Source organism: Amphiura filiformis, chromosome 11 (assembly GCF_039555335.1).
Source record: "Amphiura filiformis chromosome 11, Afil_fr2py, whole genome shotgun sequence".
NCBI classification, from domain to species: Eukaryota; Metazoa; Echinodermata; class Ophiuroidea; order Amphilepidida; family Amphiuridae; genus Amphiura; species Amphiura filiformis.
This window is the reverse complement of record NC_092638.1, coordinates 18,590,749-18,608,540: the sequence shown is the minus strand read 5'-3', so window position 1 is coordinate 18,608,540 and position 17,792 is coordinate 18,590,749. Positions and strand designations below refer to the sequence as shown.

Here is a 17,792-nt window from a genome sequence, read left to right as displayed (position 1 = left end):
CAAAAATTTGAGGTCAAAATCGGGTCAAAGTTTACAGATTGGCGTCCGTATTTCCGCCAATTTTCCGGTAGTTGATATCTTTTTGTCGATAAATTTATCATTTTGCAATAATAACAGTCTCAGTGTGTGCTGGAACTTCAGAATTGCAGTCTTTAATATCGCATCCAGTTTTGGGTGGTGGTAAGTCTACATAATATTAAATAATAACCTCCAAAAAACGCTTGGAAAGTGGGCCCTACTCGCTGAAAATTAATTTGCAGGAGCCGAATTCGACAGACTTGCATCCCCATTCATGTATCTGTATCTGTAGCAATCAGACAGGATCTAATTCTGCATAAAACCGGGCAACGTTATGCCCCCAGCATACTTTCCTGCCGCTGCGGCAAGCGGCAGGGCGTTTCAACCAATGACAAGCCTTGATTGTGTCCGTTACGTTTGTCTGCAATGCGCGTGCGCCGCCACGCCGCTCAGCGGCAAGCGGCAGGGTAGTATGAAACCAGCTTTATTTCTATTCTGTCGGTCGAACATCCGGGCTATCTCTAGTCTCGGGCCCAAACTGCATGTGGCGCACGGTTTGTTGTGAACAACAGAAACCGGCTGTGAAGGAGGCTACATAGTCATAGCGATGTTGCTGGAGTGGCATTCAATTTCGGGAAAAAACGACACTCGACAATGGAATTTAATTTTAAGTTTGTCAGTATATAAACGGTAAATCAAGGAAGTTTCTTTCACTCTTAAGACTTAGTAGAAACGGTTGTTTGATTCCACTGACTATTTGCGATCGAAATTTACATAACACCAATGTCAGAAATCATCAACAAAAATCGAATCAGGGACTTGTTTTCACTCGAACATCATCAACCGGAAGTGACGTGACACGGACCGACAGAATAGATCTGCTGCGCATTCAAATTGCATTGTATTGCATCGTAATTTCATTTGTGTCTATGCTAATTATGTTTACACAACATGTAGGTATGCCAGGCAAACACATTTGCTAGTCAGCCAAATTCGCCGACAATGCATGAATGTCAACAATGCATTTTTACATAGAAATTTAAAACAACTGGCCGAAGAAAGAAACCTACATAAATGTGTTTTCTATACTTCACTTGACCCAAATTTATATGATTTTTTATGGTGATAAGTCACTCGCACATGGAATTTTAGAGGGATTTTGATAGCAGTTCCATTAAGGTTAGCCGAGAGTTTTTCATGCGCTTGATTTCAGAGGGGCGTAAGTTCATAACAGAAACAGCCATGCAGAAAATGAACAAGCGTACCGGGGCGTAGGCCTACTTACAATAGAATATCGATCCACGGTCAAGACATGAAAAGGCTATGAAACTTGGCTTAGCTCGTGCCCGGGGGGGGGGTGCCACAAACCGTTTTCGCCAATTTTCACAAGGCTTTTATAAATTTTAAAATTGATTGGGGGCAATTCGTCAAGCTACGCCCTGGAAAATGTGTTGATTTTGAATTTATAGCCTTGATATCTTTGATGAAATCAATGCTGCTATTCCCCTGATTACAATGTAAGGGTAGGCAACAACAACAATATCAAAAAGCAATTATTTGTAAATCGAATTTGGGATGAAAATCAACAAGACAGACTTAGCAGGCCTACAAATTTCTGAATTATATAAAGTGAAAAACAATCAAGCGATTCACTGCACTCAGCGAATCAATCAAATAGGCCTAAAACTAAAAAGAAAGGAGCAAGAAAGAATAAAGAAATAGTGAAAAAGAGAAAAAGAAAATGAACGAAAAAGAAAGAAAGAAAGAAAGAAAGAAATGAAAAAAAAAAAAGAAATGAAAAAAGAAAGGGAGAAAGAAAAGAGGAAAGAATGGAAGTAAAAATGAGAAAAGAAAAAAAAATTCAGCCACACGGAGACTCGAACCCACAAAAATAGTTCATACTAGATTCCCAGTCCAACGCTCTATCCACTCGGCCATAGATCAGCTTACACAATTGACTGTTCTCAAAGCGGATGATAACTATAATTGGATGCAATAATCTACATGATTACAATCGCGTCCGCATTATGGCTCTTAGAATAAACACGCATGTCGGCGCTGAAATTTTGAACGAACTGATGGAGGAAAACCTCGTTTTTTGCAAAACTAGCTTCAAGTTGGAGTGAAAATCAAATGGAATAGCAATTGGCAGAATGTTGAGAAATAATGTAGGTATTCAGATGTCTAAATTAACGCCTCGTAATCAAGATATCGATAATTTCACAAACCAGCTTTTCTCAAGCAAATTCTCCAAAATTTCCCCCCAAAACTGGCTTTTAAAATTTAATCTGTACTGTATTTGGTTCTTCCCCATGGCAACATTATTTCTTTGATCGATTTGTAATACAATACGAAAAAGAAGAAAACAATCGCTCGGTGTGGATTTATACGGAGCGCACATTTGAAAAAAACCTCATGGAACGTGTTTTTGATCTTGTGAACATGGTGGGTAAAAATGCTTTAAACGAAGGATTTTCAAATTTATTCTAATAATTTGTATATAACACACACAAAAATGTTAAGCTACATCCAATGCACCAACATTTCACTCGCTGCGATATTTGATTACTGAGAAAACTCTGTTTTAGAGAACAACTTTATACGTCTTTTATCGTTTTTTATCGTCTTTTGTGTAACCTTAAAGCTGCTATCATCATGAGATTAAGATCTAGAAACACCCCCGAAATGCCGTTTTGGGGAATTTTGCTAGCTGAATCTTTTTGACATTGTTTGATGAAAGTCAATCTTTGACAAGATGTAACTTTGCTATGGAAAGTGCTATGAAAAAAGGTTTTCAGTTTTGGCTTTGTTTACTCAAGGGCTTTAATTTGATATATAAAATGATGCAGTTTGATGGCAAATTTGAATTCACCTAGCATACCTACAACATGAACTCACATGTTTTCAAGCAAATTCGCCGATAATAGGTGATCAAAAGCGATCGGAATGTTACAAAAGTACAGATCGCATTCAGCTTACTTCATATGAGATGATCTTTGGAAAAATACGGCATAATTTGTGTTGGTGTTTGCGGAATGCCATGCAGTAAAATATTAATACGTTGCGGCTTGCGGCAATTCATGATTGACAACTAACAATCGGCGTGTCCTTCGTATCCTCCACTGTCAATTTCTTATCCATATCCACTCACTAATCCTCACAAAAGCTTTGTGTTGATTACGTAATGTGTGGAGGCAAATTGCAATAAGTACAATGAAATAATGAGTAGGGCGGGCTCCGAGGCGGGTTTCTTCGTCATCTTACATAACAGTATTGTTCTCAAAAAAAACCCAGGAAGCTTGTCGTTTGGAGCTCTAGCTGAAATACAGCAAGATAATGTAAGATAGTAAATGTAAACCTGTATTTTAGCTATCTAGAGTATCTTGAGCTAGTAGTGCTCAATACTGCTCAACGCTTCAAGTGAAGCCAGACGAACAGGAATAGTTGTGCGTATACGGATTGCTATTTATTGGAGTTGCTTGCCTTAGTGCTGGTTTCATACTACCCTGCCGCTTGCCGCTGAGCGGCGTGGCGCACGCGTATTGCAGACAAACGGACACAATTCAAGGGCAAGGGCTTGTCATTGACATTGGCTGAAACGCCTTGCCGCAGCGGCAAGCGGCAGGAAAGTATGCTGGAGGCTTTAGGTAGTTGGTTGCTTGGTTCTTGAAATCTTTGGAGTCTTGTATCGTGGACGTGGTGATGTGGTAGACCGAATAATCAGTCGATTTAAATACATTCTATAAAATCGACTGAACTGGTCCCACCGCGTTTGGGCATGGTGTTATTGATGTCACTTTTGAGTTTAATTTGTCTCACCTGCATATATGAAGCACTCCAAATTTAAATTGTTGCTTGTATTAGGCCTGGCATTTTCGGGTAATTTTGTACCCGGTACCACGCCGCATTTTTGAGGCGGGTAACGGTACCAATACAAATTGCAAAAAAAAAAAAAAATTTTCTTTTTTTTTTAAGTTTTTATTTTTCGGTTTTAGTAGTCTCTGGACCTAGACGTAAATGCCAGGATCATTCATGGTTGACCTAAAAAAAAAAAAAAAAAAAATTTTAAGATATTTTGTTATTTTTAATATGAAAATTGATAATTTGTATTCATGTCATAGTCTATTAATGATTTCAAAATGTATTGAATTTGAATGCATTTTGAAATCATTAATAGACTATGACATGAATACAAATTATCAATTTTCATATTAAAAAATAACAAAATATCTTGAATTTTTTTTTTTTTTTTTAGGTCAACCATGAATGATCCTAGCATTTAGGTCTAGGTCCAGGGACACTACAAAACCGAAAAAATAAAAAACTTTTTTTTTTTTTTTGAATTTGGTACCGGGAGGTATTTCCTACCGGGTAATGTAATCTCGGCGGTACCCGTTTACCCGACCGAAAATGCCAGCCTTAGCTTGTATACAATAGAAGGTTTGGGTGTACAATCGACGTAAAAAGCCGTTCTGCATTCGTTTAAAAAAAACAATTTGTAGTCACGTCTTGAGCACAATCTCGTCGTGTCCTAGCTGCCTGTTTATTTTGAAATACAAAATGACTGGCCCTAAAGGTTAATTGATTGTGTTGACCTCACACAATCAAACTTGCCAACCGAATTTCATCTATGCAAATGAGCAAAGGCACTACTACTAAATAACTAATGACTATCACATGCTCAAAACCAGCCAATCACGTGCGTGAGATTGGTCACGATCTTAGCGTTGACGTCACAATGACTACGGTACCTCTATACTATTAGTTCGGTAGTAGTTTTGGAAAGCAATGCCGATGGGCAATCGCCGAATTTTGCGATGCATCACTTGTCGCATATTGCATTTGTACTTATCATGGTGATAGCGATTGCAGACGACAATTTATATTCTAAATGCCACAAAATACATTTTTTGCTATCAATAATTATTGCTTTGAATTAATTCATTACCAAAAGTTAATAATCGAGAAAGGTAAATTAAAAAAACATTAATTTGACGTTATAACATAATTTTTGCTCAAAAATCCTAGATGGCCCCCATTTGGATTTGGATGTCGGATATAGGATTTCTTGGGGTCGACTTACCCGAAAAAGTGTCTTTGTACATGATTTTAGGTACTCTGGATCAAAACTTATTTTTTCAAGATGGCACCGGCGGCTGCCATCTTGGATTTCTGGGTAAAAATGAGGTTATAATGTCAAAGTAATGTCAGATTTGAAATCCTTGTGGTCGATTTATCCAAAAAAGTGTCTTTGTACACGATTTCAGGTCTTCTGGTTCAAAACTAAATTTTTCAAGATGGTGCCAGCCACCATCTTAGATTTCTGGGTGAAAATGATGCCGTAATGTCAAACTAATGTCAGAATCGGAATCCTTGTGCTCGACATACCTGAAAAAGTGTCTTTCTACATGATTATAGGTGCTGTCACTGTCTATTATGATCCTTGATTGGTTTACACAGGTTAATCAGCGCGTAAAAGGAAGACCGATATATCTGGTGCTGATCGGAGAAAAGGAATAGCAGCAAATGGCAAAAAGCAGCTTTTCTAGGCATTGTGGACATGGTGCCTTCACCAAAGAAAGTTTCCAACTATAAAGACCTAACTTTTGAGATGGTTTGCATGTCGAAAGGTGCAAAATTAACAATAAGGCGCCCGGTTATAAATCTGCATTCAGCAAGTCATCATCACGACACTTGTTAACAAACCGTGCTCGAGTTTGATTGACAGGTGACGTCAGACGCGATAAATTGTCTTTATAAATCTTTGTCTTTCATTATAGCAATAAATGCCGGGATTTTCGCAAGGGACATGGGGGGCTAAATTTTTTCTAAATAGTCCCTGGAAGTCAAATCAATCGTCAAACCTTACTAATACTAGCCAGAGAATGGTCACAGAATTGAGGTTTTTGACTACACTAATCTTTTTTTTTCAAGAAAAAGAAAATATTTTGTTAAAACCCATAACATAATTTTTGTCTGTGTCTGTCCAATCTTTACTTTGCCAGACTGTTTAAAGACTACAATGTCCCAGAGTGAAGAACAAGCATCGCCTGTACAGATTGTTGTCATGCAAGCTGAGCATGAGATGGCCGCAGTGCCACCTGCTGACGATCAAATGGCTGAAGCACCACCAGAAGATCAGATTGCTGAAGCACCACCCGAGGATGGGATCACTGCAGCAGGCGTTGTTGAAGATCACATCACGGCAGCAGGCGTCGTTGAAGATCACATCACTGCAGTCGCCGCTGCTGCTGCAGGTGTTGTTGAGGAACAGCAGATCATTCATGTGACTGGTGTAGATGAACACATCAGGAATCACATTGTTGAAATGGAAAACCAACTGAGACAAAATGTGGAGGCAGTGCATGCTTTACAACAGCAAAATCAAGAGGTAGGTACGGTACATTAATTAGTTTCAATCAAAAGACTTTTACTCAGGCATGAAAATTTTTCTTGCTTTTGCAGGATTTCCTGCTTTTTTGTGGTCCAAATGTCCGCACTTTCTTTTAATTTCAGCCCATTTTTTGCCTTTTTAGCCTCATTTCACAGCTTTTTCAGGCTTTTTCAAACTTTTTAGGTTTTTTCATGGATGATCATTCTCATGCCTGTGCACTGTGGCTGCATTATAAATGACTCAACTTGGCACCTGTTAATTTGTTCTGTTGATCTTCACAGATACAGGATGCCTTAAACACAAGTAATAGTAAATACATCTCTGGTCCAACTCCAAGCTGACCTGTTATACAGTGTACTTGGGCCATAAAATCCTGTGTCTCAAAGCTGCGGCGTGTGTTAGTAAAATAGTGCGCGTAATCCAGCACTCTTTGAAAATCAAGAAATTCTTGTCTTTTTATTTTTTTTAACAAAAAGGCAAAAATAATTTTAACCCAAAATTCATACTTAATCATAAGGTTCAGATTTTTTTGCAAATTTTGGACACAAATCCAATAAAATCTTGAGAAGAATAATACTGTAGTTTGTAGCAGTGACTTTATTTGTCTACTATTCCGACATTTGCAACATTGGATAATTTTTGCACAAAATTCTTGTCCGAAATCCTGAACTGACACGTAAAAAAATAAACATTCCGCATTAAGTTTTCAATTTCTCACAAGCTTTGAAACATAGGATTTAAGATGGCCTTACTTAATGTTGATTTCCACAGATACGGGATGCCTTGGACACAAGTAATGCATCTATAGTCCTACTCCAAGCTGAACTGGTATACAGTGTGTTTATATCTGCCAATTGATAATTGACTAAACTTGGCACCTGTTAATGTATCCTGTTGATTTCCACAGATACGGGATGCCTTGGACACAAGTAATGCATCTATAGTTCTTCTCCAAGCTGAACTAGACTCAAGGAAAGACGAGCTAGAGAATTGTCAGGAGGAGAACAAGAAATCCAGGGAAACTGTGGAGACAAAACTTAGATCATGTCAGGAAGAACTCCAAGCACAATCTGTCAAAGGTAATTATTACTGCTCTGTCTTTAACTTTAATTCACCTTTAATTCACAAGTTTGGTACTAAAGTAGGTGTGTATTTCACTTGGCAGAGTATCTAATCGCGTGTGTAAAGTTGACTGCACAGAGCTTACAGGGCGGTTTATTGACACGCATGGTCGCATGCGGTGCAACCAGGTAAAAGTATTGCTCTCGCTCTCCTCAAAAGGCAGTCCCTGAGGCCCTGCATGCCTAGGTATGTGAAATCGGATTTGCCATGAAGGGCTTCACGATATAGATGCATCCGACGAGCCAAGTGATGGTCAGAATTCAGTTGGCCATTACTGGGTCCCCTCCGCACCAAACTGGTGTTGTGATTGCCCAATTGGGTGGATTAAAAGCTGCTTAAAAATCAATCTGATAATTGTATTGTGTTGTAAACGTTCATCATTCTTTTATGTGTAACACGGGTGATTGAATGCAGTTTAAAATCTTCGCCAAGACCGCATCATTTCACATTTCAGGTGGGATGGACCTGACAGGGACCCAGTAATGGCTGCTATTGAGGTGTAGGAATGTGTGAAATTGGATTTGTCTATATGTAAAATGTTTATGGATCAGTTCTGCGAGGCGTTTAGACAAATTACTTTCTATTAGAATGTCTCTGGTATTTCTCTGCATATTCTTTAACCACATAATTGATAAGCAATGGAAATTTCACACAATTTAAACATGTTTGATAATCATATGCCATTTTATTGACAGGCAAAGAGATGGAACAGAAGTTGGCGGAAACACAGAATTCATTAGAACTGAAGGAGCAAGAGTTCAAGGAATTGGAGGAAAAAATGCAAGAGGTAAATTCACTGTTTTTGGCAGTTCTAAAAATGTGCTGCACAGAAACAGAGTCTATGTCATCATCTATGCACACTAGAAACTGGTTGTGCATGCGCAGTAAGGATGTGCGAACACAGTAAGGAACTAAAGATGTGCGTGTGGACAAAGGCATACTTTATAGTCTTGCCTTTTGTGCAAAGGATCTAGGGAATAATCAAAATAGTTTTTTGAGTAGAAGGACATTTATATACCGCGAGTAATATATATAAAGTAAAGCATGGACTTTGATTAGAGAAAACGGATGCAGTATGTATGCACAGCATAGAATTAAACTGGCTCCATGTGTTGCATTATGGGAAATCTGCCATGTTGGATGGAGACCAAAAAAAGTGTACCAACCGTTTACACATAATAGGCCTGTAGTTGCTTACTGCATTATCAGTGAAATCCCATCACATGACTGGGCTTCAAGCAAACAGGTGATTATTTCATCAGTTGTGACATTTTACCGCAGTTCATTACTGCATTTGCTTAGACAACAAATCAAAATCTGATTATCCTGTTTTATTGTGTTTCTAGAAGAGTGAAGAGATAGAGGAGGCAGTGGTCGCACCTGCAGCACAGCCAAGGGTTCATAATACACGCAGTAGAGGAGTAAGTTAAGCCCATCTTTAGCTGTACCATATTGGCAGGGTTGTAGCTAGCAGAAATTGAGTGCCGGGCAGCAATGTACAGAATTTGCTTGATTTAGCAAGATTTCAGCAAAAGTGGACTTTTTAGTTTGAGTGGTGGGCTCTAGCATCAAAATGAACCTTCAGTGGTGGGCTCCACCACCCACTGACACCCACTGTAGCTACAACCCTGCATATTGGACCTAATTAGTGCCCCTTCCCTAATAAGCACCTGTACAGAATGTTTTGAGTGACAACTGTTTAAGGCACCCCCTCCCCATATGTTTGATGCACCTGCTCAACTACAGTGGAAATTCCAATTGAATGAACACAGCCTGACATAGCGTGATGATTTTTTGCGTACACTGCGTGATGTACGCCAGCGTGTGCGACTGTGCATGGGTAACGCGTAAGTGAATCCAACCATGCCAACACACTCGTGATTTTGAAATCCGAAAAAATACAATCGTGGTTGGATAGAATACAACTGTTGAAAGCTGCGTTCATTCAATTGGAATTCCCGCTGTAAATGCCATCAAATGGCTAAATAAATGTTCCATCTAAGCCTTCCAATTTAGAATTATGATGATTTTGATTTAAGATACACTGAATTTTGCAAGTAAATTCCCATTTGTAACCCCCTCCCCTCCCATGAATGACTGAAAGCACACTGGGTGCTAAATAGTCCGAATATTGTGCGTATGTAATCCCACCTACTTGTTTTGAAATTTTGCTAAAAACAAGAGTACACCTATATGTGTGATATGGGGGGAGGGGGCACTTAAGGGTGATAATGAGTGTACAAATGTGTGGCAAATTTGTTTTAATGATAACCTGTAAACAAGTCTCGGTCAATATTCCTTCAAATAATAGAAGATTCAGGCAAACTCAGTCAGAAGTTGGACATATTGATTTTCAGATATAGCCAAAAAAAGAAAATAATTTCTTTTGCTGTCTTTTGTTTTGGAAACACTTCAACTGTTCATATCTTTGGAACTAAATGTTCGATTTTAAATGTAGCTTTGCAAATGCCTTATACAATCATGTAGAAAACTGATAATTGAATATGCTCGACTTCAGACTGATTTTCTCTATCACGCCACATATATCATATTTTGCCCCCCCCCCCCCCCACCACAAAAATTGAAGGAAAATCTGCACTGTTCTAAAACTGAAGGCATGGCTGCTTTTTGTCATGAAAACCAATACATGTTGTATTCCAACCCCTTTCAAGGGTAAGTTCCATAACACATAATCATATTACTTAACCACAAATTGCAACAAATATCTCTTCGTCATCTGCATACATGGTACATGTATTTGAGGAGCTTTGTTTCAAAAACCCTTACATCCACTTGCCCAATTTTGAGAACACATCAAAAAATCATCAAAATAATCACTGATATAAGGTGTTTTTCAACAAAAGCAGTTTTTGGCAGGATGCTCTTACCCAAGCATCCTGCCAAAAACTGCTTTTGTTGCAAACCCCCTTATATCAGTGATTGTTTTGATGATTTTTGGATGTGTTCTCTAAAATGGGCAAGTGGATGTAAGGGGTTTTGAAACAAAGCTCTTCATTTCTTGAGAGCTGAAACAGAAATTGAATGTTTAAATATCACTGTGTGAGACAGTATGACATAATAAACTCAAGTCATGTAGAGGCCGAATTATTCAACAAACAAACAATATCTGACATAATTTTAAAATTAAGAAAAATTATTTTTAATTTTATAGACTCATAAGATATATATATTGGGCTACTCCAGTTGAAATCCATACACCCCCTAAGAAAAACCTGACCTGAATCTCTCACACAGGGGATGTAGATTTCAGATGGAATTACCCATTCAGGGAACCCCTAGACTTACTTCAAGTCCTTTGGTGTCCATAGTTAGTGAATGTAAAATTCATGGAAGCTTTGCCGCATCTTCCAGAAATTTCTATTTCTTTCCAAAATTTGAAGTCATTTATTCTTTCAAAATAATTATTTACCATAATAACTTTCTATTTGGCACTTGAATTGCTAGATAGTGGACTTTCTTATCATACTTTACCACTGTGTACTGCAGGGGTAGTGTTTGAGCAAAATGCACACCATGCCCACAAGGTGTACTTCTTCCCTAAAGCTCATGTTGCCCACGCCAAGGACTTGTAGAGTTGGTAATTGATTACATATACCATGGGAGGCTTTCAGTTATTTTTCAAAATCTGGGAAAGTCCATTTATTTTAGTAGGCTTGTACTGCAAATTTATACACAAAATGTAAAAAGAAATATATAATACAGCGTGTCCAAAAAGTAACTTAACATTGTGAATTTGCCCTATCTCAAATATTTCCTACTTCATACCAAAATGGAGAACATATTCACATAGATTGATCTTTTAGAATTATTCTGATACCAAAAACAGCATTATTGATGACTCCTTGGCCTTACTGTGTGACTGTACATATGTGTGTATCAAACCCACAAAAGCAAGCTTTTGTGGGTTTGTTCTAGCACATGAATGTTCAAGCACATGAATGATGTGCTTCCCTCAACAATAGAGTTGGTTCACTCACTGCACACACTACATTTAGGTATGAACATTCATGGATAACATGGCCTAGAGTAAGCGTGACTGCTGTTTTAGATTGTAATTAGGATATATTGACAATATTAAACTTTACTTTAAAACAGTTGAAGTGAAGATGAATTTCCTTTAGATCAACGGATTCATGTTTTTTTGCCGAGACAAAGTCGGACAAACTCACTCAAGCAAAGTTTAGGGAACATTTTAATGTAAATTATGCACCCAGCCGAAATACAATCCAGCAACTAGTGCAGGAATTCCTATCAACTGGATCTGTTCATAATCTACCTCGGGCAGGACGTGGAAGAACAGAAAAACGGGTACAAACATTGATGTTATATGAAGAGTGGTGGCTAAAAACCCAAGACGATCAGTACGTCGACTTTAAATGGAAAACAACGTACCGCGTACAACTGTTCATCGAATCCTCAGAAAAAACTTAAGCACTTGTTTTAATATAAAATCCAGATAAAACAGAAAATGAAGATTACGCATTGAAAACAAACAAACAATCAAACAAACATAGCAAAATTAAACAAAACAGATTTGAAAACAATAACACGTTATATCGTGTTATTACGTCTCAAATGACGAGACTTATTTTGCGTTTATAAAAGTGGGTTTTACGATACGGTAGATATCCGTTAATTTTATACCAAAGGGTCATGACCACATAGGCATGTTTGGTATCATAACATTTCTAAAAGAAGTATCTACATACTGTGCAATTTTTGTAACAACACTATTAACGCAATGCAAGTTATGGCCAATTCACAATGTTAAGTTACTTTTGGGACACCCTGTATTTATACAAATAATGTCACTTCCTTTATGATGGTTAAGCTTGACTTCCCAAGAATGGGATATAGTTCTTCCTATAAAATAAATAGTTGAACATATCTTAACAAAACCACTAATTTTTTTTTAATGAAATTCAAAGTTGATCCTTTTTAAAAGTTACGATTCCCAAATAGCAGTGACTTAAACAGGGAAGCATATGATTGGTTTCTTCTGGTCTGTGTTGCAGATTATTTGCTCTCCCATTCATTTGTGTAGGGCCAGATTTAATCCAATTACAAACCCGTCAAGGCTTTCATCCTAAACAAAAATTCTGACCTGACTAAAAATCTGAGGGAGTCCAGTATATGATACTTCGACCATGGGTCCTAAGAAGAGCATGAATAGAGACAAAGTAAGGAGGAAGCCTTGATCGTCCTACACAAAAATTCTGACCTGACTAAAAATCTGAGGGAGTCCAGTATATGATACTTCGACCATGGGTCCTGAGAAGAGCATGAATAGAGAAAAAGTAAGGAGGAAGCCTTGATCAAGGCTAGGAACCCCATTTGAAATTCACACTCCCTATGTGGAAGATAAAGGTCATGTCTTCCATAACTGGTACAGAGAAATAACCCATTTCAATACTAATGTTTTATTTGTGTGATCTCAAGCATTCTTATAGATTTTTCAATTTCAATTATTTCTTTTTCAGAATCAGAAGGCAAAATCTACCACCGTCTCCACCACTCCGGCCACAAAGACCAAAGTTGCTTCAGCAATGGAGATTATTAAACAAGACTTTGTGCCTAATACACTCAGATTCTGCAGAACATGTGGTGCTAAGCAACTGTTCAAAGTCAAATCAGAAATCATTGGCATTCTGTCGGGCAAGATGGAACTCTCAAACAGGACCTGTGCCATATGTGGAAATGCGGTCTCACCTCCGAAAACCACAAGTAAGGTTAAAGACGGTGAGCAAGAAGAGAGCGAAACAAGAACGGAGGTAACTCCCGCAAAAGTCGAGAAGATGCCAAAGAGGCCGAGTAGGTTGGCAAAAAAGCGAAAAATCTCGGATGAAACTGAGGAAGTGGACAACGAAGAGGCTGGTGATAAGTCTGACAAAGAGAACAAAGGGGATGATATGGGCGCGCCTCTGATTAGTTACCCTGTCGACGACACGCCAGATGTAGATGCATCTGGAGATGGTGTTGCAAAGCCATCAGAAGTTAAATCGGAGACAGGAACTGGAGAAGGCTCGGAAACAACAGCAGGTGATGAGGGAGATGATGTTTCGGAGCCAATGGACACAAAAGAAGATTCACAAAATGAGTCGCAAAAAGCGAGGACGGAAACCACTCGTGTTTCCCAATGACCGCCGTCCAGGTCGTCCACGTAAAACAGTCAAAGACAAGAAAAGCAAACAGGAGAGAACACCGTCTAATGCGCCTGTATCGAAAGAGTTGGCGCCACTGTGCGAGACCGACGACAATGAGGGAACGATGTTTATCGACGGAAGAAAGAAGGAAAATCGTCTGACTTATGCTATGCTTGGTTTGGATCCAGCTGTGAAAGACATGATGCATCCGGATGCAAAGCCAGAATTGCCTTTTAAGTGCAAGATGGCAACCTGTAAAACTGTGGAATTTGCACACGTGAAACCGTTCCTAAAACACATGACAACACACACGGGAGAAGAGCCCATGAGTCATCCATACAGGTGTAAAGACTGTGACAAGACATTCAAACAAAGTCGAATCCTACAAATACACGCCATGTCGCATGCCGAAGACAGACCGTTCAAGTGTCGGTTCTGCGAAGCAGCTTTCAAAGTGAGAAGCGGCCTCTGGAGGCATGTTAAAATTCACACAAATCCCAAGCAGCACCTCTGCAACATATGCGGGCAGAGGTTCCAGGAAAAACGCAAGCTGCAAAATCACGAAATGATTCACTCAGGAGAGCTGCCTTACAAATGCCAGCATTGTGGCGAGGGGTTCCGACGCATCGAAAGCATGCGACGGCACGAGAAAATCCACACTGGTGACCGCCCTCATGTGTGCGAGTTTTGCGGGCGAAGTTTCAAAGAACGTGGCGATATTAAAAAACATCTGGTTCTGCACACAGGAGAGAAACCTTTCAAATGTACTTTGTGTAGTTACAGGAGCAGTCGGAAAGAGTACGTCAAACTCCACATGAAGACGCACGGTGGCGGTAGCATATATAAGTGCGTCCACTGTGATATGACCTTCTCTTCGCAACTTGTGTGTAAAAAGCATGAAAAAGAGCATTATGAACCTGCCATTAGACCAGAGGAAGTTATTCAGGTCGATGAAGGTCAAAAGGACAAAGTTCAAGAAGAGGTCATTCCAACTACTTTGATTATCAATCAGGGTGATCATCCGCATCAGGAGATGCTGAGCGCTGTTGATTTTCTTCTTCAATTTGACAGTGCCAACAGGGTGTTTGCCTCATCGTCGGGACAGGACGGTACTGTCACATACGTCACACAAAACGCAAATACGGAGGAGGGACAGGAACCGACAGTTGCGTACGTGACGCAGGGTGAAGGACAAGAAGGTATGGTGACGTATGTCGCCCAGCATACAACCTCAGAATCTGGTCAGGAAACAGTGACATACGTGACAGAAGCGGCTCATCCGATAGTGGAAGGAGAGGCAACGACCGTTGCGTATATTACGGAAGAGCCAAACCCAGAGGGGGGTGATCACGAGGCTACTATAACATATGTGACACAAACTTAGTAATTAAAAATGTTTTGGTTCAAACAATATTTTGAATCATACCTTGGGGTCATTTTACTAAAGCATAAAAGCTAGTTTCATCTAGTTGTGACGCCTCTCTGATGATGATTTTGAAGTCAGTTTACAGTCTAGCCAGTGGCAACCCCATATACCGATCACTCCCCAAAGCGGCAAATCGCCTTGAGTTCAGGGGTAGCGCTAGAACTTAACACTCCAGTGTCCGCAGGGACCCCCGAACTTGAAGAAAATTAAAAAGTAGGGGGTCCGGAGTAGAGTTTGGTGAGTCCGAGTTGCACAAATGCAGCATAAATAGTATGTCTGCAATAGCGCTAGATTGAAAAATGGGGGGTCTGCTGGGACCCCTGAACTCGCAGAAAATTTAAAAACAGGGGGTCCGAACTCTATTTTGGTGGGTCCGGGACCCCAAAAAGCAACCTAGCGCTACCCTAGCTTGAGTTTAAAGGGAAGTCGGGAGCATTGCATGACATATGGATATGATTTTTGGCCAATGAGCAGCATTGGACGTAGCTGGTATCGCGGAGCAAAATGCAACTCAATTTTGATCACGTTGCTACACAATTTTGGAAATATGTACATGTAGCAGTTTATGCCATACAGTGAAGTGTGCAAAATTAATCAAAATCTTGTAGTGCAAGTTGATAATGCTACGCATAAAAAATGTCTTACTTCCAATGCTACCAATGAGCAAAAGAGCGCCAACACTAGCTTACATAGTCATGCTGCTGAGCAGTGTGCTGCTTAGTGACCGCCAGTGTGCAGAAAAATGTAAGCGGCAGCGGCAAATGCATGATATTATGAAACCAGAAGTACAGATGATCTCAAGTATAAAGGGACATTCACAAATTTTAAGTTTCAAAATTTTTCCACAAATGTTGTCAAAATTTAAAAAAATGTTGTTACAACTTAATTTATTATTTCATGTTAAATTGAAAACGAATGTACCACATGATGTCAAAATAAGTTTTAGTTGACCACCCTCATAAAATCTGTATGCCTTTGACCCCTGTGAAATCAAACTTCTTCCATCTAGGGAACCAAAATCCACCCTTGTCAAAATTATCAGGAAATGTGTTCCTGCATTCCCTTTTTCCCCCCAGGTGTAGACATTGATACTATGTCTTTGTAAAACTGGTCCTTGGTGTCTTTGGCAAGTGACAATGGGCTATTTCAGTTTAAATCCACACTCCCCCTGTGGAAGATTTTGGAAATATATTCCACAGGAGGAGTTATGTTTTTCAAATGTAATTGGTCAGAGGTAATCATTTTGAAACCCATACTCCCCCTGTATTATGGCTGTACCTATATCTTCCACAACTGGAGTGAGTATTTCAAATGGCAGTTACCTAATTGTCTATTCTATTCAAAATTGATACTCCCTCTGTGACAAACTTGAGCCAAATCTTCCACAGGGGTAGTGTGTATTTTAAATGGAAGAGCCCAACGCAGTAACTTGGATCTTGCTTAGTCCCCTGTGATTATTCTGTATTCGGTCATATGTTCAAGATTTAGGGGACCGGGGGAATGATCCAGGTTGCTGCAGTGGTTACGACCCGTTCACACCAGGAAATGTCTTCATTCGATGACGATTAGATGACATGACACTTAATGATGATCTCATGAAGATACTATTCTCTGCACTATTGCATAAGCTTGTTATCAGCAGTTGCATATTGTCAAAGTTCTGCAAATGGAAACTTACTGTTATGCTACTCATTACACAGTAATGAGCTCACATAATCAAACGTTGCATTCCCACCACACAATAGCTTCATTCTAGTAAGCAATTATCTAATCAAATGATGGCTCATTTGTTCATCATTATTTATGAGAATAGAATGAAAAATGTGCGGTCACACCAGGTAAACTCCATTTTTAATCTTAATCGAATGAAGCGATTTTTACAGGGTGAACGGGATCTATGTTCAGTATTTGTCATCACAGTAAATGGTCATGTTTTTTGAGGTGGGACCCAATTGCGTCACATTTTGCAATTTGTCAAAAATCAACTCCTTTTTTGTATTTCTGATTATATTTCAAAAAGTTTTCATTCAAACTATGTAAAAGTATATATTTTTAGAAAGCATACATTGTCAGGATTGCAAATCTGGTAAGTTTGAGTGGATATACAGGGTGTGCCAAAAATATACAGGGCGATTCCATTGAAAAATACCTAAAAAATTACATTTTTTTACCACTCCAATATTTCTACATAGTATATTAAATTGGAAAATGAACTTGATATTTGGAATGTACAAAATTAGTCGTTTCATCAAATATTTAGTTTGCACTATATTTGTTAAGCCCATTGTGTTATACAGGGTGTGAAAAAAGATGTATTTTAAATTTAATGTAAAATTTCCCTAAGTGCCATTTGTAAGCAAAAGCACTTCAAATTTGGAACAAAATAGTTTAAAGAATTGCTATAATATCACATTTAAATATCCAATTCCATATAGGGTGTTTCAAAAATCAATTTACAGTGAATAAATTATAACAATGGTACATGTACATGTTGGCATATAGATGCACAATTAGCCTGTAGACATCCATAAACTATTTAACAATAACCAGAGATCAATATGTCATCAGATTAAATCCTTTGACTGCAATAATCTCCTTTGAGAAGATTTATTTGATAGATATTTCAAAGATAAAACAATTTAAAAGATCTATTTATGACAGATGAGAT

The 17,792-nt window shown here is 38.8% G+C and overlaps 1 protein-coding gene across 1 annotated transcript; it reads left to right on the top strand.

The window, feature by feature from the left end:
* Positions 1-49: 49 nt before the first annotated feature.
* On the top strand, positions 50-13,695 carry LOC140164486 (uncharacterized). Its single transcript, XM_072187768.1, has 6 exons — positions 50-180; positions 6,024-6,409; positions 7,320-7,491; positions 8,230-8,321; positions 8,881-8,955; positions 13,036-13,695. Exons 2-6 carry the CDS (start codon positions 6,041-6,043, stop codon positions 13,693-13,695), a joined length of 1,368 nt encoding a protein of 455 aa, XP_072043869.1. The 5' UTR covers positions 50-180; positions 6,024-6,040.
* The last annotated feature ends 4,097 nt before the right edge of the window (positions 13,696-17,792 follow it).

Coding starts and splice junctions, on each gene's coding strand:
- LOC140164486 (XM_072187768.1), top strand. CDS start 6,041: ATGTCCCAGAGTGAAGAACAAGCATCGCCTGTACAGATTGTTGTCATG. Junction 6,410..7,319: donor TACAACAGCAAAATCAAGAG/GTAGGTACGGTA, acceptor TGATTTCCACAG/ATACGGGATGCCTTGGACAC. Junction 8,322..8,880: donor TGGAGGAAAAAATGCAAGAG/GTAAATTCACTG, acceptor TTGTGTTTCTAG/AAGAGTGAAGAGATAGAGGA.